This window comes from Dendrobium catenatum, unplaced genomic scaffold (assembly GCF_001605985.2).
Source record: "Dendrobium catenatum unplaced genomic scaffold, ASM160598v2 fragScaff_scaffold_938, whole genome shotgun sequence".
Classification (NCBI taxonomy): Eukaryota; Viridiplantae; Streptophyta; class Magnoliopsida; order Asparagales; family Orchidaceae; genus Dendrobium; species Dendrobium catenatum.
Genome location: NW_021319400.1, coordinates 463,931 through 487,908, shown reverse-complemented (window position 1 = coordinate 487,908; position 23,978 = coordinate 463,931). Strand labels below are relative to the sequence as shown.

General features: G+C 34.2%; 3 protein-coding genes across 3 annotated transcripts; all 3 read left to right on the top strand.

Annotated features, from left to right (window-relative positions):
* Positions 1–12,021: 12,021 nt before the first annotated feature.
* LOC110104968 (cysteine proteinase inhibitor 1-like) lies at positions 12,022–12,390 on the top strand. Its single transcript, XM_020834323.1, has one exon. The coding sequence runs from the start codon at positions 12,022–12,024 to the stop codon at positions 12,388–12,390; it is 369 nt and encodes a 122-aa protein (XP_020689982.1).
* A 5,848-nt stretch (positions 12,391–18,238) lies between these two features.
* Positions 18,239–18,616, top strand: LOC110104898 (cysteine proteinase inhibitor 4-like). Its single transcript, XM_020834217.2, has one exon. It carries the CDS (start codon positions 18,239–18,241, stop codon positions 18,614–18,616), a length of 378 nt encoding a protein of 125 aa, XP_020689876.1.
* Positions 18,617–22,780: 4,164 nt separating this feature from the next.
* On the top strand, positions 22,781–23,749 carry LOC110103948 (cysteine proteinase inhibitor 1). Its single transcript, XM_020832884.2, has one exon. The coding sequence runs from the start codon at positions 23,280–23,282 to the stop codon at positions 23,652–23,654; it is 375 nt and encodes a 124-aa protein (XP_020688543.1). The 5' UTR covers positions 22,781–23,279; the 3' UTR covers positions 23,655–23,749.
* The last annotated feature ends 229 nt before the right edge of the window (positions 23,750–23,978 follow it).

Sequence of the window (23,978 nt, the reverse complement as noted above, 5' to 3'; positions counted from 1 at the left end):
AAAATTTTGAAGTTACGGATGAAGAAGAAGAAGAGAGCCCAGTGAAAAAGTCGGTTCGAGATTTTCGTTATCTCTGTGACATGGCACTTATCCCTAACCTTCTAATTTGATTACATTTCTCTTTATCACTCCTATAGATGGTGACATGTCTCCATTAATGCTAACAATCATATATAACAACTTAATAAGCAGATAGAAAATAGACACTTTCCATTTCTTATGGCGACTATAACAACTGCAAAGCTTGATTTTTGTGGCGGTTATAACCGCTGCTAAATCCTGCACTTCAGCAATCTACCGCGCCGGTCCTTAAACCGCTGCGGAATGTTGTTGCAGCGCATGGCAATTAGAGCGGGGGTACAACGATTTTAAAATCGGTGCAAAGAAAGTTGTGGCGGTTATAACCGCTGGGATAGGCCAAAAATTGTGCTGCGATAGGCATATTTTTTGGTAGTGCCACCAATTAGAGACATAGCAATATTTTATGTTACACAAAGTTTGTTACTTGTACATCCACCCACCCTAAGCCTTTTTTTCAATTCGCAATCCTTCATCCTCGCTGGCCGAGTCCTTCCTCTGATCGGACGCCAAGTTTCACCACTTGAGTCTTCAGTCTTGCTGCTCACTCATTTGTTGAGTTTGTAATAATTCTCATTCGCAGTGGGAAAGTAGCCTTTTACACAAGGCCAAGGAAAAGATACGCAGCCCACACTTCTTTATCAAGCAGACCAAGAAGCCTCCTCAGGTGGAAGCCCCTCGCTCCCATTTAATGAGGTGCTAATGCCGGTTGCCATTATCATAGCGCAGTTGGCAGGATTGGAGAATATGCGTTGATTGCAACACTGGATTCTTGTTGAAGAGAGGTGAGCCATTCGTGTGTAAGGATTCAAGAGTTTTCTAATTCTTACAAAAACTTTATTCATATAAGATTTAAGTTCTCAATTTCTTATGAGAACCCGCAACATGCATTATGAGTTCTCTAACTCTTGCAAGAACTCGCATTCCAAATTATGTAGAAGAAATCGAAATGAAAATATGAATTTACATAAATCTTAAACCCACAAGATCTTAAGCAAGATGATTTTCACAAGCTTTTAATCGGAAGAAAACATACTTTGATTCATGTTGAATTCGTTGAATTCTAAACTACGGTTTCTCTTATTTTTCCCTTTCACTTTCTTCTTTCATGCGTTAATTCTCTATGGAACAAACTAACCCTCATAATGAGAGTGAGAGATGACAGGTATTTATTTCCTACGGATTAGTTATGATAACCGCTCATAGGAATTATTTGATCAAATGGTCCATAAACGATTGATCAAATTATCTCTTCTTGACTAATATGATTTAAACATAAATTATTAAATTATTAATTAAATTTCAATAATTCAAATATATGAATCACTTAATGATTTATATAATTAAATATATATATATATATACTTAAATAATTATTTTGATGTATTGCATAATTATTGTATTTAATTATTCTAACATTGTGTACCTCGATCAAGTGGTTCAGTGGTGTTGCCGAAATAAAGACAGATGGGTACATAGAAGCCATCCATGCACAACTTGCACTACATAGAAACCGGCGGTCTAGCTACCGCTATTTACCAGCGGTTTCGATTTCATACGAGGTTTATTCCGGCGGTTTTAAAACAGCCATAAATTTTCAAAACCGCAGAAAAATATACTTTTACGTCGGAAATCGTCCGCCGGTCTGTTAGTGTTGGTATGTGGTCATGGCTATAGACGACTAAAGGAAGTGTTGTATGAAAATTGAACCCACGGAATGAGATTTTTTAGCCATTTTTGGTATTTGGTTGCTTGCAGCATTTTGCATACCTTTGGACACAAGCAGTCACAAATTCCTCAAATCCAGCCAAAAGAAATGGCTGTGGAGGCGTTTGGTCACAGCTTCTCATGAAAGTTGCGTTCGTTTGTTGATCAGCTTTTTACTTGGAATGCGATAAGTTTATTGCCCTGGCAAAGCACCAAGCCAAAGTCGCTTTCAGACACGTCTGTTTCAATTATAAATGACTTGTACAAATAAGGTAGAAGTAAGATTGGGGAATTGGCAACTCTTACAGAGCTTGGGTGGTCCAAACGAAGGTCATTGTTGTGCAGTAGATCTGTCAGTGGACAATGCTGATAATAACTATGCCAGCTTATTAGAATTATGGTAGGTGGGGCTTTTCAACTACATAGAACAAAAATTTGGATTAGACTGATATTCAGTGCTTTGAATCTTTGCTTGTGGTCTTGTTTTATTCTTATAGGGATACTGTCTTGGTAGGTAACTGTCATTCTCTCATATATATGAAAGACAAACTCAATGGAGTCTGAATAAGAATACTTCAATGTCACAATGACTTTTAGGTTAACTACTTGAGAATATCTTTAGATTGAACATTTAGATTGGACATTTGGATTCCTCTTTAATGTTCAGGGTTTATTATTCTATGCGACACCATACCATTCAGAAGCGAATTAGAGTGGTCCACGTCACCCGGTACACAACTGTGGTGCATATCACCTGGGTAACGTGGCACGCTCTGATTTGCCTCTGGACGCGTATGATATCCGCACATAATAATTTCACCTAATGTTGAGGTTAAGCTCTGATCAATGGCTATGACCCTAAAAGTTGTTGGTTATGTATAATTTTTAGTTGTTTGATTGAGGATTTTAAGATTCACGCTCTTAGGTTTATCACATGATAATGATGGAATGGGATGATGGACCTTTTGTTTTTGTATTGTTGGATAATTTATAGGTTCTTTTTGATCCTTTGATTAGAGTTCAAGAAACACATTTGATATACACTGATCTTAGGATTCCAACCTAAATTTGATTGTATGATTCATACAATATTTAGTGCCAAATCTAAGATCATCAACATAGATCCGATAGTCAATTACATCTTCGATAGCACTAATCGTTGGGTACATGATGGACCATGACGAATATCAATAATGATGTGGCTCTATTTTCCATTGCCTAATTAACCGAAGGACATAAGCGCCTTTAATTGAGATGCATTCTAATTTAGCATAGATCGCAAAGGTGATATGGATTGAAATTACAATATGCACTCAATGAAGGTAGAAAAATGTTGCTGATACGAATGCCTTTAAATAACCCTGAGTAGGTAAGGAGAATCGTTACACCATCTTATACTTTGAAGGAGGCTATATATAGTTGCTCTTAAAATTTTTTTCTTTTGTCGTCGAGCTCATTCACTGACCTACGTATCAGAGGCATCTTGAATTTCATACTGATTGGATGCAGAAAGATTAATCTTCACACCACATAAATTAATATATTTCCATTGAATTTCAATTTATCTTTTTTTCTTCTTTCTTAACAGAAACTAAAAAAAAAAAAAAAATCTTTCAAGATTGATGCAACCCAAAACATCTTTTGCCCATTTAAACTTGGTTTGTGACTGTGAATTACAACCCAAAGCTTAAAAACATTCAAACTATTTGCATTATACCCCCTTAATTTAAAATGCAAAAGATATCATTGTTGAGATTCCTCTATTATATTCTCTACTATCAACATCATCTTTTTAAACTAAAAGATTTGGATTAGAAGCTTGTGGAAGAAAAGAATATTTTGCAATATTTTGCCATTGTATTCCAGTTCCCTTTGGTTCCTATATGAGACCCAAAAAACAGCATCAATGCAAGCTTTGCTTTTATCGCAAGGTGGCTACTTAGTTGCAACAATTTCATTTTTTCCATGTATAGCTATACCAACTTTCTTGTCTTACATATATGAAAATAATCCAATGTTCTCTTTTATTACATTTGCATACTGAACGAAGATCTTAATTAGGGTTGTAAACGAGCCGAATTTGAGCGAGATCAAGAATCATTCGCCTCTACTTAACCAGCTCGTCAAGTTAATGAGTCAAAAATATATATATTTTTTTGTGAATACTTAGCTTGTTAACTTATCAAGTTGAACGAACAAACCAGACTGCATAATGTCTTTGTTCTCACTGCTTTTTAAAGTAATTTTTTCGTACAAACTTTTTTTGAACTATAAATTTTTGTACTATAAAACCGTTTTAGAAAGCAGTAAGAAAACCGTTCTAAACGAAATCAAAGTCTCATTAAAAATCATCATGTAAATGTACATCTATCCATACAAATATAAAATGTATGAATAAAAATATGATATGTAACTGATCATAGTGATTGATCAGTTAAAATAGTTAAGCATTATAATGTCTGATTTTGCTTTAATTTATGAAGGGATTTATATAAGCTATCTTATTTTTTCATTATATTATGTCTACTCGAATCTAACATCTAAGAAAAAGGGCTATCTAAAGATTTTATTCTGTTTCAAGCTAAGGGCTTTATTCTAGCTAAAGTTGTTGACTGAGATTTAGGGTGGTTCTTCTAATTTAGCACAATTGCAGGGGGATACATGAAAATGAGTATGTTGGGTCATTTATCATATCATAATTTTTTGAAGATGAATTTAGCTTCATTAATGAATAACACCCAAATGTAAAAAATACATGCAATAGCTTTATATAAAATGTTCTCATAATATGAGATGAAGGTTTTATTTGGAATAACTGTTTTACTTAATTTTCAAATCATAATCATAATTTTTGTTTGTATACTGGTTTTTCACTGCTTTCAATTGCTAGGAACTTGCATTTTATAGTAGTTTAAAAAAAATTACTTTCCCTATAATAGTTTTATAACTAGCTTTATAAAAAGCTGCAGCCAACTCAAACGGATTGAAATTTAATAATTTTATTAGAAAATACATGTATAATAGAAGAGAGAAGTTTAAGATAATATTACATGCTAAAGAGATGATCCTAATTACAAAGAGTTTGTTTGAGATGACTGCAACTTTTTGTAAAAATAATTGTGAGTAAAATAACTTTTTAAAAGCTATTATAAAAAGTAGCTTCCTAGCACGAAAATTTCTTGGAAGCAGTAGCTAAATAAAACTATGATTATAATATGAATAGTAAAGCTGTAAGAAAATTAACCGAAACAAATCCTAAGGCTTCGTTTGGAACAACTTTAGACCACTATTTTTTTTTCCTGCATTCAATAGATTTTTGTACTAAAAATCAGCTTTACAAAATAGTCATCCTAAATAGAGCCTAAATATATTTCTTGCTATCATTAACAATAACGGTGTTGCTTGTTGAAGTAGCAAAGCTCTTAATAATAAGCTATTTAGAAGACATTTGGGTAGAAGTGTTGACTTTCATCATTGCATCAAAATACGTGCTTCATTATTAATAGTTTTTAACACATTGATTATTTGTTTTGAGGCTTTTTTTTTAAAGAAAATTATGATAAATTTTGCATATTTCTAAATTAAAAATTTATTGAAGAAAATAGTGTTGAAGAAGAAAGACATCATCTCTATTCAGTGTATGAGAATAAATTGTTATAAGTGCTCATTATCATTGAATGAAGCATTCATAAAAATAAAAAAATCTTATAAAGTGAATTTGCAGTGTTATTCATATTCAGAAATAAATTAAGCAAAAAATATCCTAAATCTAATGTGAAGTAATGCATCTAAGGAGTTGAATGGGACAACTTTCTTCCTGCTTTTTAAAATAGCTTTTTAGTACAAAAACTTTTAGAAATAAAATTTCTTATACTAGAAAGCTACTTTTAAAAGCATTAAAAAAGCTGTCCCAAATGAAGCCTAAATATAAATGAACTTATTCAATAAAAAATATTAGCTTTATCACTTCATAAAAAACTTAATTTAAAGTATAGTCATCTTTAAACAATTTTAATAACATTTAAATTCATTCTAATTAATTTTTTTATAAAGATATTATGAGAAAAAAATTAATATATTTGATATAATATTCCTAATGTATGATTTTATAAAATGTGACATTTTTTTTTCTAAAATCAAAAGCCATTTAATTTCAATAAATACATGCAATATCAGTAAACATCTAAAATACCTTGAACTAAATTAAATACAATTAATGACATTTTTGTTAAAAATTTTGATTATTTTTTTTTAAATGCATTATTCCATGAATACATTTAAAAATTACATTATTCCATATACATAAATATACAATTAAACATCAAAATGCTTATCCCTACTGACATTAAATGCATGCCAATCCCTGCCCGCTTATAAATTTAAATAAAATCATTGTACAAATTCATTGCAACCCTGAAATTAAATCATTCAGATGAAATAAAGATACTTTCACTAAAAATAAAATAGAGATGACACAGTCTCCACTAAGGTTTACTAGTGAGCAAATATTTGAATGAGTAAATTTCATAGTTATGATAATTAATTCTCCAAAATTAGCTGTTTAAAATTAGCTGTTTACAAGGTTCATATGTATGGAGTTACTCATAATTGGATAAAGAAGAGAATTTTTTTATCATTATCATATTAGAGAATAAATTTGATCAGACTTAATTTAAATATGCTGCATATATATAAAAGAATATTTTTCAAAATATGTCCAATACAGTGATGGACATCAAGGGCAAATCTAAAGATAATGTAAAAATTATGATGGACTTGAAGGATATTTATAGGAGGAAAACACTTGAGTTGAAGGAAGATGGAAATGAAAACTTTTAAAGCCAAAAGCCAAATTCGCCTTCACTTTAGAGCAGAGTCGAGCAATTTATGAATGGGTGTAAAACAAAAAGCTACATAATGGATATGCTTCCAATATTAGTAGATGTGTTGACATGAGATCTAGGAGGTTGTTTGGATTGAAAAATCATAACTCACATCTTCATGGAATGCTTGTTGCCCACTACTTTCATTTCTCTTTCAGATTCAATTTTAAATCTCTTGACTATAACTAAGTATCTTCTTTAAGGACTTATGCACTTAAAGACTGAATGAAGAATTTTTAGTCTATATAGAGCATAACATTCCTTTCATTATGTGTAAGCTTGAGAAGATATTTCCTCCAGGTTTTTTGACTCAATGGAGCATCTATCCATTCATTTACCATATGAGGCTAGAGTTTGTGGACATGTTCAATATCGGTGAATGTATTCTTTCGAGAGGTAATTTCATGTGTAGACATAACATCCCTAATATTATTAACAAGTTATCATTTCATAACCATAAATCATTCATATATTTAAACAAACTTAAGAAGACTGTAAAGAACAACTCACGTCCTGAAGGATTAATATATAAAGCATACTTAATGTATGAGACTATCCAATTTTGCTCATACTACTTAGACCAGAGTTATAATTAGCAAGGAATATTGTACCTCAAAATTAATTAATCCAGATATATGTCAATCTATCATTAACATAACAATATTCAACGAACATGATGAACCAACATGCGCTTCCAATGTACATTATCTGAAAGATAAGGAGATGAAAGTTGCCACATTGTACACACTGCTTAATTATGCTAAAGTTGATCCATATCTTGAGTATATTTGAGTTAACATTCTATACATTTTGTAGACTCATACATAGAGAACCTAAATTTAAAATTTAGTAGGAATTTTGTTAATGGTCTGACTACATCACTTTTATTAGAGAAGGAAAAGAGTTGAATCTGAATTTCCAAATTTCTTCAAAAAATACAGTATGTTTTTCAACAAGTCACTTCTACCTTATATGTCTTAATCAATTAACTTAGTAAAAATGATAATACATTTATATACTTCTTGCACCAATCAGGTTCACAGTAAAGCCAAAGATGTGCATGATCAATGACTAATGAATCTAGCTTCAAGGTTTATGAAAGCAGTAAAATGTTGGCCAATTTTTATTATCAATGATTACAAATTTCAAACGAAAGCTTGGTTTAAAGGTCAGAAAATAGAAAATTGTGGTGTATGTGTAAAAGGTAACAACATATGGGTGATGACTATGAGCATTATGGGATGTACAATAGTTGAAATATTTTGATGAAGGGAATAACTTGTATCTTTTTAATTGTGATTGGTTTGATCTAGTATAAAATAGAGGAACAAGGTTGCATTCACTTTATGATATTACAGAAGTAAATCGAGATAGAAGATATAAAAAGTATGTCCTTTTTGTCATTGCTAGCCAGGCTAGTCAAGTCTTCTTTATTAACTATTTGAATATATAATGGGATAAATAAGATTGGCTTGTAATTATCAAGACTAAACCTAAGGGGATCATTGAAAATACTACATCAATAGCAGCATCACATCAAGAAGAGTGTAGGTCAATTTTTAAAGAGCCTACTAATGATGGAGATGAGAAATTATAACTAATGAGACTGAGTTACAGTTAGAGGAGATAGACTTAAACATTGAGGAAAATATTGAAGATGATATTAGTAGTGAGGATATAGTCTTATCACATGAAAGTGAATGACTAAGTGATTAATAGTTAGGAGGTAAATATGTATTTTTGGATTGCAATCTTTAGTTTACGAGAAGAGTCTATGTAAGTATATAAGATTACAATACTAAGAGAAATATTATAAGTGAAGATTATACGATGATTAATTTTATATTATATTTTGTAGAATGAATATACATGATTTCGAGAGAGCTAGACTGTAATTGGTGAGGAATCCTATAGGGGTCAACAAATATTTCTGACTATTGCACTTGCTCGGAGACAGTAGGTGGAATGTAAAATGGATGAATTTATGAATTAGGCTTGCAGGCCTATGCATATAAAGAACAATCCTCTTGTGCTGTATCCGCTGCTGTTTCTTTTCTGTAATGTAATTATCTCTGGCTCTGGATATATGTATGGATGGATAGATGAGGAAACCGATAGAAAGAAAAAAAAAAGAGGCAATAGAACGATCAGATTAATCCTTTCGCTACACGGATCTTGGGTTGTTATATGTGCCTCCATCTACTCTGCAAATAACCAAGAGAGTTTGTATAATCAACAAGTAACCTGGCAGCAGAGCTAGACCATGTCCAAAAATTACAAGTGGACATGCACATGCAGATACCAGATAAGCTTTAGAGATTAGGAGAGCATATTAGTGGAAATAAGCATGTAGCTGTATTGGCCGAGTAGGAGAGTAAGGATATATATTCAGCTTATATTGTCTTAGGTTTTTTATGCATTTTACTTTTTCTTATGTATAAGAACTATATTTATTATAGCAATGTTTGTTGAAATATTAACATTATTAACTACTACTTTAAAACAATGAAAAGCTAAATAATTGATATAATGTGCTATTTTGTTTTATATAATAGGTTTTAGGTGAATTTATGACAAAAATTTCACCGCAAACACCGATATGGTGCATCATTATAGTTAATTACATATTTCTACTGCAATTTACGGTAGATTTGAGACAAAATTTTTGCAGTAAATTATGTCAAATATCCACCATAATTAATGATGTAAATTGCGGCAGTATTCCCGCCACAAATTCATCATTATTTATGGAGAAATTTGTGGCAGCCTGTTATAATGAGCACATTGCTTTTTGGAGTTTAAAACTGTTGTAAATCGGTTATAAATCTGCCATAAAATATTTGTGACGGTTTTGCAGCGGATTGTGTCCGATGTATATATATTTCCAACATAACTTTTAGCGTCATACTATATTTCGTTGCAAATCCATCGTGAAGCATGTTTAGAGGCAAATTTTACTTGTTTTGTAGTGAATTTAGTCGTCGGATAGTGATGTCATGCATTGATGTTGATGATAATGATGTGTAACAAAGTAGATGTCGGTTTTGGTGTAAATGATGTGCATTGGACTTATATGCGATGAAATATATTAATATTAATGACAAATGCATGTGATGAAGTCAATGGGAGAAAATGTTGGTGCTGATGAAGTGCATCAACCTTATAAATAATGGTATGTATTAATATTATTTGTAGTTGTGGATGATGAATTTTGTGGGCGTCGATGATTGCATCAACAATATGCATCGACCTGATAAGGGATGGCGCACCTTGATATTATTGGTGATGATTGACAATGAAGTCGATGTGCATCAACATTTTTATTGATGACATTCATTTTCTTTATAGGTAATGATGTGCAATGATATTATGATAGGCAACAAAGTTTGAGTTTATCAGTGTTTATGTCGACGAAGTTCATCACCTTTATATGAGATGAAATGCATTAATACTATTGGTGGTTGTGAGAAACAAAGTCGGTGAACATCCTTATTTGTGTCAATAATATGCATCGATTTTACAAGTGATATTGTACATCAATGTTGGTAGCAATGACAAGCGATGAAGTTAACGAGCATCAATGGTGTGTGTCTGCCTTATAACTATTAGCCAATGTTGATATTGGTGGCGAAGGGGTTTGATGAAGTAAATTGACATTAGTGTTTGTGTTGACAAAGTGGATTGATTTTTAGGTTATGTCTTACATTGTTGTTATTGACCATATTGGATGACGATGTCAACAAGCATCAATGTTTGTGTCGATCTTGTGTATTTGCTTTAAAGGCAATGGTGTGGAGATGAAGTTGGAAAGCGTCGATATTTGTATCGATGGCATGCATCAACCTTATAAGTGATGGTTTACATATATTTCTACCAATGAAGTCAACGAGTGATGATAATCAAGAGATGGTGGTCGGGAGATCATAAATGTGTCGTGATTGTTGGGTGATGATAGTTGGGAGAACTTAATCTATCAACGATGATTGTTTGTTACTCTTACTCCATCGTTAAGCAAGTGCTCTCTCCAACTCTAAGCACTTCAACCTAATTGGTGATATCATGCATCAACTTTATTGGCGACAATAATTAATGAAGTCAATGTGCACTTGCATTGGTATCAACTACATGAGTAGGACATATAGAAATTATTATGCGTTGATGTTATTGGTGATAATAGGTAATAAAGTTAGGTACTAATATTTTATGTTAACAATGCGCATCAATATAAAGTGTGGTGATATCTATCAACATTGGAGATCATAATATGCAATAAAGTCAGTGGACATTGGCCTTAGTATTGACGACTTGCATTGATCTTATAAGTAATGACGTGCATTGACATTCTTAGCAACTTCAGGAATCTACATTTGAGTCAACAATATATATTGGACTTAAAAATGGCATGCATCGATGTTGTTAGTGATGCAAAGTGAAAAAATTGTTTGTTAATAGTGTTTTTACTGATGATCCTTACGAGTGATGGTGTGGATCGAAGTTAATGAGGAAAATGTGCAATAAATTCAATAGATGTTAGCAATGGTATTAACGACATGCATCAATCCCATAAGTGATGATGTGTACCAAATATTAAAATAAATCTTCCTCATCCTCAAATCAAAGAAAATTAAAATTACAATTACATAGTATTAAATATAAGATGGAGTAGTAACATCTAAAAATAAATGTTCTTATTCAATAGAAAATATTAGCTTTCTCAGTTCACATGAAATATACGAATTTTTTTAGAAATATGTCTTTTTCATAGAGTTAAATGATAAAAAATGATTGTAGAGTTAGTGTTGAAGATTAGAGAAAAACACAATAAATTTATGAAAAAGAAATTGTTACAAATGTTCAATGTAAGAAACATTCATCAAAGAAATTATACAAGTAAATTTAACAATCAATGGATATATTACTCTTCATCTTCTTCAAATTAAAGAACACTAAATAAATATTAAAAAAAATTAATATATTTAATTTAAAAACATGACAATTTTTTTCCAATAAAAACATACAATATCCGCAAACTTCTGAAATACCTTGAACTAAATTAAATACAATTAATGCTTAATGACAATTTTTTTCCAATAAAAACATACAATATCCGCAAACTTCTGAAATACCTTGAACTAAATTAAATACAATTAATGTTGTATTCCTTTTAAAATAAATTGACTAGAATTTTTTAAAATTCATTATTCCATAAATAAATTTATAATTTATATTATTCCATAAATACTAATATACAATTACACGTCAAAATACTTATCCCCACAAACATTAAATGTGCCCCAATCCACCACCTATAAATACAAAAATAATCCAAGCACAAATCCATCGAAACCCCAAAATGAAATCCTTCATCTTCCTCACTTCTCTTCTCCTCGTTGCCTCCCTCTCCGTTGAAGCTGGGGACGATGGCGGGCGGAGAGGAATATATGATATTGGATGGCAGCCGATTAAGAATGTAAACGACCTGCACGTGCAAGAGGTTGCGAAATTCGCAGTGGATGAACAGAACAAGCAATCCCACACTTCTCTGATCTTGTATAAAGTGGATTCTGGCAAATTTACGAACAACTTCGCCGCCCTTTACCGCCTCATCGTAGTTGTCGCTGACAACAACACTCACGGCATTTTAGCTAAGTATGAGGCGACGGTGTGGGAGAAGAGCAGGGGGAACTTACAACTTGTTTCATTCAAGTGGATTAGGCCCTAGCTGAAAAGAAATCATGATGGAAATAAATAATATCAAGTGTATGTGAATTGTGCTAATAATTGGAAATAAATAATATCAAATGTATGAGAATTGTGCTAATAAATAAATAAATAAGTAGTTTTTATCTATTATTTGATTTGAATTTATAGTTTGGATTATATTTTTCTTTGAATGTTGATGCAATTGAGATATCACATCTTGAACTGATTATTTATTGTGATATGTTCATGTGGAAAGGATATTTACCATTGCTAAATGTCAATCAAATTTGTCTGAAGTATGCTCTACAAATGTACATACATGTCTTCATGGCTATCAACATCAGAAAATAGATTTTGATGCAATTTAATGATGCTAAAATATTGACTATTTGAGTAAACAAATTTAAAAATTGATCATGATTCATATGAACTATGCTTTCAATAAGTATATAATTGAGATAATGTAGGCTTGGTTTTGGACAACTTCTTTAATGTTTTCAATAACAGTTTTTTTAATTTTGTACTGAAAAATTGTTTTAGAAAGTTATAAGAAAGTTGTCCCTAACGAAGTCGTAATGTGACAAAACAAATCAAATGATACTAAGAACATTTAGATTTGAGTTCAAGTGAGCCTAAATCAAATATGTGCTTGTAAGCATATTTCAAAGCATCAATATAATGAATTTGAAGAGCTTAATATTGATCAATTTTGAGATCATTAAAGTACTAAGATGTAATGAAAAAAAAAAAGAAATAATCAATAATAGCTCTTCAAAACTTCCAATGATTTATTCAAGTTTTTAATAGAAATGACTAAACCACCCTTTTAAAATAAATAAATATTTCTTATTCTACTCATTTAGGATATGTTTTTCATTAGAAAAAAATATGGGATTTGTAGAGAATGCCAAAGCTACCCTCACTATTGTCAACTTACTATATTTGTTACCTAGCATTGTCTTACTCCTACCAATAATAAATATCTTGTTGGTCACATAGCCTCTTAACTTATTTTTTGTACAAGTGTCAAATTTTCATATAATGTTAATATAATAATAAGATTGTCACTCTCTATTTTGTTATGAATACCAACATGCATCATTATATATTTTCAAATATTCAATAGAATTTTAAACCAAGTTTTGTTAAATAGTAAATTTTATTCCTGAAGAAATTTAAGAGGTGTTCGATGGTGTCCACTTCTAATCTAAGCATATGATTTACCAAATTTTAAATATATATCACAAATAATATATTAGAAATTTTGGATAGATATTAAGGTCAATTTTAGGTCATGATAGATTAAATAGTTGTTGTAATTTTTATAAGATAAGCATAAAGCATATAGAAAATCAATCAAGAATTATATTGCACTAATTTTAAAAAAAAATCAACAATGATAAGATTTGTTATAATATATTTTGAGCAATAAAAATTTTGAAATATTGGATGAGATATGACATCAAGGAACACTGACGTGGGATAGTATCAATAGATTTCAGTAGAGGATCAGTGCTAGACCAATATACTCTAGAGAATCATGATTCCACTGATATGTAAGTCAATGTCATAATCTCATAAAAGTACTCATATTTAAAAGAGATAATATGGGATTCTAGATTTCCCAAAAGAATATTTTTCTTAAGTTTTATTACATCAAGAGGAATACTTGTGAAAAACATCAATTAAGAGAGGTTGTTTGACCTTCTGTTTATGTAAAATCTATGCTTGATATGTTCATATAAGAAAAATCTATAAAATTTAAGACAATGAGATGAGTTGGGGTGGGTTGAAGCATAGTCAAATAGACAATTCACGATATAGGTGAGCTCAAGCATATTAAGGCTCAAATATGGTTTGTAAATGGATTTATGATACGATGAAAGCATAAGGAAGCTTTGAGTATAGGGGGAACATAGTCATTATATTTTGATTAAAGCAAATGGAATCATTTGCATGAAAAATTCATTCCTATAGGAAGATCATTCATTTAGTGTTCAAGGAATATGTTCCCAGTATAAGGACACTCAAGAAAAAGGAAGCAATGGAAGAAAGAATTAACGATGATGGGACTTACCTCCAAAAAATTAGGTAATGCTTCAAGCTATAAGGAAGATGAAACTCTATAGCACACAAGGGTTAAAGGGAAAAGTTAGGAGGATAGAGGAATGATGACTATTCTTGACTAACCTATGAAGAGAAGGCTAACCTAAAGGTGATGATGACTAATCTTGAGTAGAAGGGATCTAGCTTATGAAATAAGAAGAAAATCCTAAGGAAAGAAAGCCTACACTAGGTAAAAAATAGCTCTCTTAGAGAGATATAACAATCCTAGAAAAGGGTGCACTGATCCTTAAAAAAAATGATATCTATAGAAGACTACTTCTAAAAGATAAGATCATCGGTCTAAGAAATGGAGGATTATCATATGAGAAAGAGGCAGATTATGCTAGTAAGAAAGTCAGCTAAGTTGGAAAAATACATCTAACCTATTGGACACGATGATTAACCTAAAAAGGCGGAAGAGAGTCTCACTTAAGAAAGATGAATTACCTAACCTAGAGGAGCCACAATCTAAACTAAAGAAAGGAATACTAACTTACCATATATGAGGGTCATCTGATGTAGATCTCATAATTATTTATAACTTGAGGAATATAATGCAATTTAATTCATGAATTTTGACTCCAAAATTATTTTTTTTAATTCTGATTCAATTTAAATTCCCTTAAAATCATGATCAGCTGAACTGGACCCGCACAAATGGCAACTTGCAGTTGACCCGAGTGGTTGAGACCATGCATGCATTGCACCAAGTCATCCTGTAGATCTATAGGACAAGACCATATGCAAACTATTTGTACACTATTGGATCTTGAGATAAAGATGCAACAACAACTACTTCTTCACCTTTCTCCACCACCCCAAGTGCTGAACCAAAGTATGAGTGGCACCTTCTTTTTAAATGAACATGCGTGGTGGTGGGAGGTTATTCGAGCTCAAACCTATAGTTCACAGCCAACGTAGGTGGCATTGGCTACGGCGGCCAAATTAAGGGTCCATTTGAGATAGCTTTCTAGCTACTTTACTTTTCAAGCAACAAATATAATTTCATTTTGCTGCTATTTTTTTTTATAATTTTTTAACTATTTTTTAGAAATTATTATGATAGAAACATGCTTTGAGCATCCATAATAGCGATATTGTTTTCTTCACATCAATTTCATAATTAATTTTATAAATGTTGTAGCCATCACAAACAGGATCCTTTTTTTCTTTTTTTTTCTTTTTTCTTTTTTTTTTTCATATAGAAGTTGGAGCTCCCTCTAAATGGATATTTTATAATGTTTTGAAAACTAAGGATATTTATGCAGAGAGTTCTAACCCATCCTAACTCCTACATCATTCAAAGCCTCTCCAATACGCCCATTTCTTCCCCTTATTATCGTTTGATGGCCGTGGCTAGGAGGTGGTGGACAACAGGACAAGCGTTTAAAACCAAACTTTGAAAATTTTAAAATCATTATATTTGATTTTTTAAAGAAACTTTTTAACTCATTTTGATCATTTAAAATAAAATTTTAGTTATCTTCAAATGAAATAGGAAGTATATATATACGACATTTGATTTGGACATGGATGAGCTAGATCGAACCATCTCAAAGATCAAGATGTGATGATGTACTTAATCCCTTTTATGAGATGATACTCCGATCAAAATATTTTATGTGAATGGATGCTTCATATATGAAAAACTCGCGCTTATAAATTTCTCATAAAGCTTATAAATATATGCTTAAATTTGTGTCAATAGCATGCATCGATATCCTAATTTGTGATGGTGAACATCGATGTTATCAGTAATAAAACATACAATGCAATCTCTATAGGACTCTCTCTCCCTTTATAGGATGAAATCATCTCAATGTCTCATCCTTGAGGGTGGTTGTGAAGGTCTAACAATATAAGTTCTCAATAGCTGGCACTAAAGCCAACATGTTATTAAGGCTTCATTTGGAACAGCTTTGTTACTGTTTTATGGAACAAGTTTTTAGTACAAAAATTTCAAATTCAAAAAAAAAAATTGAACTAAGAAATTGTTTCATAAAATAGTAAGAAAGCTGTCACAAATGAAGCCTAAATCCACTTAGGTGCTTAATATGGTTGTCAATTCGGGTCAACGGGGCAGGTTTGAGTCCAATCTGAGTTGACCCAAGCGTAAACGGGTTGACCCGAACCCGACCTGATTTAACAATGGGTCGGGATTTTCAACTCGGACCCGACCTGCGCGCGCGGGTTAGGGGTTGACCCAACCCGCCCCGCGAAACCAAAATAGGGTTAGGTTCCATGAGGTCTAGTCGATTGCAACCAGTGCGGAATAGCGGGCCGGGAGTTAACGGTGCACCATGCAGCAGAAGGCAGATGGATGCAGTGGTTCGAGCACGGTCTGCCGGCTAAGCCCGTTAGGTGGCGGGTGCGAGTGTGGTTTGCCAATCTGGGTTAGGCCCACTAGTGGCGTGCGTGACAGCCAAATGCATCGACTGAGTGTCCGAGCAGCAACAACAGCGACTGAGCAACATGCCGACAACAATGAAGGGTTGAGTCGGCTATGACGGGTTGGTCCAAACTCGACCAGAACTAAAAATGGGCCTCAAAATAGGACATGAACTCGACCCATTTCTTTATCAAGTCGACGTAAATCCAACTTTTTTGGGTCGGATTTTTGGGCCGTGTCATAAATTGACACCCCTAGCCAGGTGTGGACACCTGAACAACACCTACAAAAATTTCTATACAATCTCTAGCAAAAATGGTGAAGTGCTAGTCTTATAGTATGTGGGCAGATGCCAATATGAAGGCTCTTCTCTACAGTTCTTATATCATCGATTAATAACATAAGCCATGATGGCAATGACAAACGAGGCATGATCATTATGAACAGTATTTTGAGACAGCCTTATTGACATAGCAGATGGACGAAGTGCATTTTACAGCAATATCGATAGGAATTTTTGTTATTTGCACAAATTCTGTTTGCAATATAACTAACAGAGAAGCCATTATCAGCTTTTTCATAGAGTTATACTTCGTTTGTGACAGCTTTTCAACTACTTAAAATAACTTTTTAGTATAAAAAATTAAATTTTATACTAAAAAGCTACTTTATGAAGCAATAATAAAGCTGTCCCAAATGAAGCCTTAGACTTCGGCTTCGTTTGCGACGACTTTCTTATTGCTTCTTAAAGCAGCTTCTTAGCATAAAAATTAAAAATTTTGTACTAAAAAACTCCTTTAAGAAGCAGAAAGAAAGCCGTCCCAAATAAAACCTTCATTTGGTACGGCTTTCTCGTTGCTTTCTAAAGGAAATTTTTAGTACAAAATTTTCTTGTTAAAAAAAATTTGATTAAAAAACTGTTTTGGAGAACAGTGATAAACTGTTCCAAATGAAGCTATAAATGATAAAAATGATTGTAGATGTAAAGTTGAAGATTAGGAAAAGAAACACATTCAATGTATGAAAGATATTGTTACAAATATTCAATGTAAGAAACATTCATGAAAGAGGAACTATATAAGTAAATTTAGCATTCATGGATATATTACTCTTCAACATCTTCAAATTAGCTAACTTCTAAAATACCTTGAACTATATTAAATATAACTAATGGCATTTTTGTTAAAATTTTTTGACTAAATTATCTGTACAAAGTATTATCCCATAGCAAACTTAAAAAATATATTATTCCATAAATAAAGATAAACAATTACATGTCAAAATGCTTATCCCATAAATATTAAATGCGGGTTAACTCTTGTAGCCTATAAATTCAAATAAAATCCTTCCACAAATCCATCAAAAACCTAAAATGAAAAACCTCATCTTCCTCTCTTCCCTTGTCCTCGCAGCCTCCCTCTTCGTCACCGCTGCCAGCGGCAGCGGTGGCAGCGGTCGGAGGGGACTATCTGACGTTGGATGGGAGCCAATCAAGAACCTAAGCGACCCGCACGTGTTGGAGATTGCTAAATTCGCAGTGAATGAAAACAACAAGAACTCCCACACCAATCTAACGCTCTATAAAGTGGAGTCCGGTGAAACTACGATCTCCGTTGGCGCCCTTTACCGCCTCATCATTGTTGTTGGTGTTGGCAATGTCTATGGTGTTTTAGCTGAGTATGAGGCGACAGTGTTGGAGAAGAGCAGTGGGAATTTTGAGCTTCTTTCATTTAAGTGGATTAGGCCTTAGCTCTAAGAATTCTGACTCAGAAGAAGTTGTAATGGAAATAAATAACATCCTATGTATGCAAGTTATATAAATAAATAAATAAATCAACCAATCAGTAAATTTTATTTATCGTTTATTTTGAATTTATAAGTTGGATTATATTTTCATTTGAATGTTGATGCAATAGATGAATCACGTCTGTATGGTTTCATGTTGAACTGATGATTTCATTGCGATATATTCATGTGGAATTAATATTATTGATATGTCATAAAAAAATCATCTTGATCAGGCATGAATCTCAAAGCATATATGAGTTGACAATTTCCAAAATTAAATTCGGGATCTCTGAACTCTACTTTAGCAAACTTATAGTCAAATTAAACATCTCGAAGAGACGAACCCAATGACACAAAAATTGGTCTAATCCGAGCACTAATGGGTCCAAATCAAGGGATCAAAACATATTTAAAATGTTAAAAGCATTAACTGGATGACCAAATGATCTCTAAATATAACATGTTTATAGTCAAATCAAGCGGCTGAACGAGACTAATTCAACAAGCACAAGATCGCTTAATTCTAACATCATTTTGGGAACAAAAATGCTTAACAAATGCTCTATGATCGAGGGGATCAATATGGGTCATCCATTGGAGCACTCCAAACTTGCCATGGATCTTCTCCATATTTACGGGATGTGTCACTGAAAAAATCTATAAATATATGTCCACTCTCTACATGAGGGGGCCCTTGAGCAAGAGATTGGAGAGAGCTCTGAGGCTTCAAGGGTCTTAGAGTACTACCCAAGCACCATCGCAGACAAGCTTTTGTCAACCATAGTCGGATAACCGCAGGCTGTCGCCGGACCACCACCCGTCGGCCAATCACAGTCGAACCTTTGCCAGGCCGCTAGACCACCTCTCATCCGTTGACCACCACCAGACCTCCGACTGTCCACCAACCATTGCCAGACCTCCGCCAGTTTTTAGATCACAGTCAAACCTTCGTCTGGCCGTCGACCATCATTGGGCCATCGCCCATCTTCAGACTATAATCCTTAGCTTATTATTGCCCCTCCGACCACCATCATCTGTCAACTACGATCCCTTCAACCTCTGTTGCTCGCCGACTAAGGTCCCTCTGACCACCGTTGGCTGCCGACTACAGTCCCTTCGACCTCCGTCACCTGATTACATTCGTACCAGCCAAACGAAAAAGCCAACACTCTCTTATGAACAACTCTTATATCAATAGATTCTTCCTACTCCCCCACATAATGTGTTTTATATGATGTATATTTTCTACATTGAGTCAATACATTTCCCCAAGGCAGGGTTTCATTTGTAATCAATAAAAAAAACCAGTATAATCATTTTAACTGAGTCAAACCTAGTGGTTTTCTCCTTTTCAGAATTTTCACGTAAAAATATTGGTGTCTCTTATAGCTATTGCACCCCTCTATCTCTATTTATATATGCGTTTGATCTTCGTTCAAAACTAAGACGTTAAGCACTTTATTTCTCTACTGTCACGAATGTTCTAGGACACAACAATTATGATTAATATATCTATACTACTATTATAAAAGCAGCTTGATTTTCTTCCCATATGCAATCCTAGTCTTTCATTTTATTCATTCAAAAATTATCTTGGCACTTCATTTTATTTTTATATTTTAAAAATTAGGAGTGTCAATTTTGGGTCACGGGTCGGGTTCGGGTCGAACCCGAAACTAACCCGGCACTATTCTGATCAACCGGAACCCGACCTGTTTTTAAAAACGGGTCAGTTTTCCTGACCCGAACCCGACCCGCTTCGGGTCCGGGTCAACCCGACACGACCCGAATGACCCATTTCCAACAAGAAAATGGCTAATTTTCGGGTGCGTTCATTCTTGGAGGAAAGATCCACCACCTAAGAATCACTCTTAGGATACAGGAAAACACATGAGATAAACTCAAATTTTATTCATATCAAAATCTATCTCTATTACAATGAATGACTCCTATTTATAGACAAATGTAACCCATAATAGGCTACACTCAATACAAGAGAGCACTAATCCTATGTAGCCATATACGCTACCAAATGAAATAAAACTATCCTGAAGTTAATACAATTAATGACTCAGCTCCGGCGTCATACTACTGGGGTAGGAGGAACTTCAGGCTTATAGGAAAATGTCTGATTGACCACCATAAGGAGGTGGGTTTGGTTGGCTAAACGGGTCTGGATAGGTGCATCTGGTATCATTCGCCCCATCTAATAGAGACTTCAACATAAGCAGGAGTCGTAGTAATACATGTAAGCGACACTCTTCAAGAGTTGAATTAGACTTGAGATCCATCTGACCAATTATGTCATGCATCAAAGTTGAATTAGACTTGAGATCCATCTGACCAATTATGTCATGCATCAAAGTTGAATTCTGACAAACATCAAAGGCATTTGATCGGGTAGTAGAAGAACCAAAATTTGTTGGAATCATGTTGACAACCCCCGGCATGGTTAACTCAGGGAATGGTTTATGCTCCATACAAGAAAACAAACTAGTTTCTTCAGCCCGTGTGTTAGATTTGAAGTAGGTGGTAAACATATTACTTGGACATTTGAAATTGGAGAGAAACCCATCGTTGTTGGGTGGCTTTACAAAAGCAAATGTTTCTTGTGAATGAGAGAAGTTCAAATCTATGTGCTCATATCCAACTTCTCTGATTCCAAGTTGACAAAGCAAATGTTGAGCTTGTCCAATGAAGTTTGAACTTTCATGGATCTTGCTCGCGTCGTCATCATATATGGGTTGATCAAGATCAAGAACTCCACCTAACATGTCATCATCGTACACGTCGTACACAGGTTCATCAAAGACAGGCAAAGGAGACGATTTTGGCAACGGATCTTCAAATTCTTTGAAACCAAACTCGATGGAAGGTGTAGTGGAAGACTGACGAGGTGGTATGTCAAATACGTCTTCGTAGATAGAAGAGATCTGATCATCTCGTGGACGAATGCCATCAAAGTCCCGGGAAAAGGGGCTCACGTACTTCCTTCGTTCAAGCCTTGACAATCGTCGTTTGAGTCGAATAATTTTTTGCTGAAGATCTTCTATTTCAGCTTGTTGCAACATTCTTCGGAGAGGCATCTTGCTTCTATCCTTCAAGAATTTATTCAAGACAGTCAAGAACAGCTGCGGAACTCCTACGCTTGGAGCCGTTCGTTAGACTGGAGAAACTAGTGCCTGAAGATGTGAGTCCGATGGCTTTAAAGGATGATCCAGCGGCAAATTTCTGGCACTTCTTGGCTTTAAGCTGCAGTTTGCCTGACGGAGCCGAGGTAGAAAAACGGAAGCCCCTTCACGTAGAAAAGTTTGCTCCTGCAAGCCCCGGACTTGGTTTCATGATCGAAGCAGCTGCTAGTTGGCTGCTGGGAACAAGAATCCGGAGGAGGGATTGGGCTGCAGCTCTTGCTGCTGGGAGATAATTCAACCCAGATCGGTGAAGAGACCAACGGCCACCTCTGAACAGAAAACGGCCAAGCCTTCCAAAAGGATCAACAAACACCTCCGATTGGTTCTCAAGAAGACCTGTTATTTTTTTGTTCTGTCTTCTTCCACCACTAGTAATTAGAAAAAGACAGAATATAGGACAAATGTGAGATAAACAAGAAGACTATTTCTTTTTATCTTTTGCCACCTAACACGGTTCTAGCCTTGGCCAGGTATCTCCACGGAAGGAGATTGCTAGCAGTCCCAAGGATAGAGACAGAAAACCACCACTTGAATAATTTCAAGATACAGGAAGAGAGGCATCTTTCTCGGAACACGTTCAGGCAAAAATTCTCTCAGGCATCTTCTCAGCTCTGATACCAAATGACACCGGCCAGGTAGGGGGCTCGACGAATCCACGTCGACAATCCAGTGACGGTCGCCGGACACCGCTCCAAGAACTTCTTGGAGGAAAGATCCACCACCTAAGAATCACTCTTAGGATACAGGAAAACACATGAGATAAACTCAAATTTTATTCATATCAAAATCTATCTCAATTACAATGAATGACTCCTATTTATAGACAAATGTAACCATAATAGGCTACACTCAATACAAGAGAGCACTAATCCTATGTAGTCATATAGGCTACCAAATAAAATAAAACTATCCTGAAGTTAATACAATTAATGACTCGGCTCCGGCGTCAAGCTTGCCCAGCTTCCTCCGGTCGTGACGAGAGCTCCGACGAAGGCTGGCCAACGGTCGTGCAGTGAGCGTCGTGCGGTGATGTGTTCAGTGTTCGGCGAGAGGAAGATGAGAGGGAACGAACGGTGCGTTCGGCAAGTGGGAGAAGAAACTGAAGAAACCGAAGGATGCAGTGTTTTAAATTTTTTGTTTCGCTAATCGTTCGGCTTTTTAACCGATTGAAACGGCAAATGAACCCAATGAAATCTGAAGCTTTCAAAATAAACGATGGAGATTTATAAATGTAAGATCAGAATTTCTTATGAGAAGAAATATAATTAAAAACTTTTATTTAATACCAAATTAAAAAATTACGTTATAAATAAAAAATATATATTTGACGGTTACGATATTAAATGCTTATTTACACAAACATTAAATACAGACCAACCGCACCGCCTATAAATCCACAAAAAAATCACCGAACAGAGACATCAAAACCCTAAAATGAAATCTCACCTCTTTCTCGCAGTCCTTCTCCTCGCCGCCTACCTCTCACTCTCCACCTCCGCCGCCTCCGTCGGCCCCCGGAGGGATCCACTCGTCGGCGGATGGCAGCCGATCAAGAACTTGAGCGACCCGCACGTGCAGAAGATCGCGAAATTCGCGGTGGACGAGCACAACAAGAATGCCCCAAAGCCTCTGAGGCTAATTAGCGTGCAATCAGGCGATACTCAGATTGTCTCCGGCGTGAACTACCGTCTCATTATCGTCGCCGACCTCGGTTTGTATGGCACTGCAGGCAAGTATGAGGCGACGGTGTGGGAGAAGAGCTGGGAGAATTTTCTGAAGCTCACGTCGTTCAAGTCGCTCAGTGTCTGAAACTTCTCTTTAAAAAAAGAATAATTGTAGGAAGCTTCTGGAAGGACAGTAATGGAACTAAATGTATGGGAATGACATATTCTATTATTATAAAATCCTTCTCATATTAAATTTTAATATTTTATTTTATTTCAATCATAATTATATTTCATAGTAAAAAATAAATATATAGTCAAAAGGGCCTTGGCGTAATCAAGAGGGCCTTTACAATCTTTGGATTGAATGTACATATTTTTGCTAAAAATGTTTGGAACACCCTTTTAAAATATATTATTTGGCCTAATTTCTATGCATTCAAGAAATAATTTTCAACTATAATCAATA

What these genes read in the sequence shown, in the direction of transcription:
- LOC110103948 (XM_020832884.2), top strand. Translation starts at nt 23,280, where the DNA reads ATGAAATCTCACCTCTTTCTCGCAGTCCTTCTCCTCGCCGCCTACCTC.
- LOC110104898 (XM_020834217.2), top strand. Translation starts at nt 18,239, where the DNA reads ATGAAAAACCTCATCTTCCTCTCTTCCCTTGTCCTCGCAGCCTCCCTC.
- LOC110104968 (XM_020834323.1), top strand. Translation starts at nt 12,022, where the DNA reads ATGAAATCCTTCATCTTCCTCACTTCTCTTCTCCTCGTTGCCTCCCTC.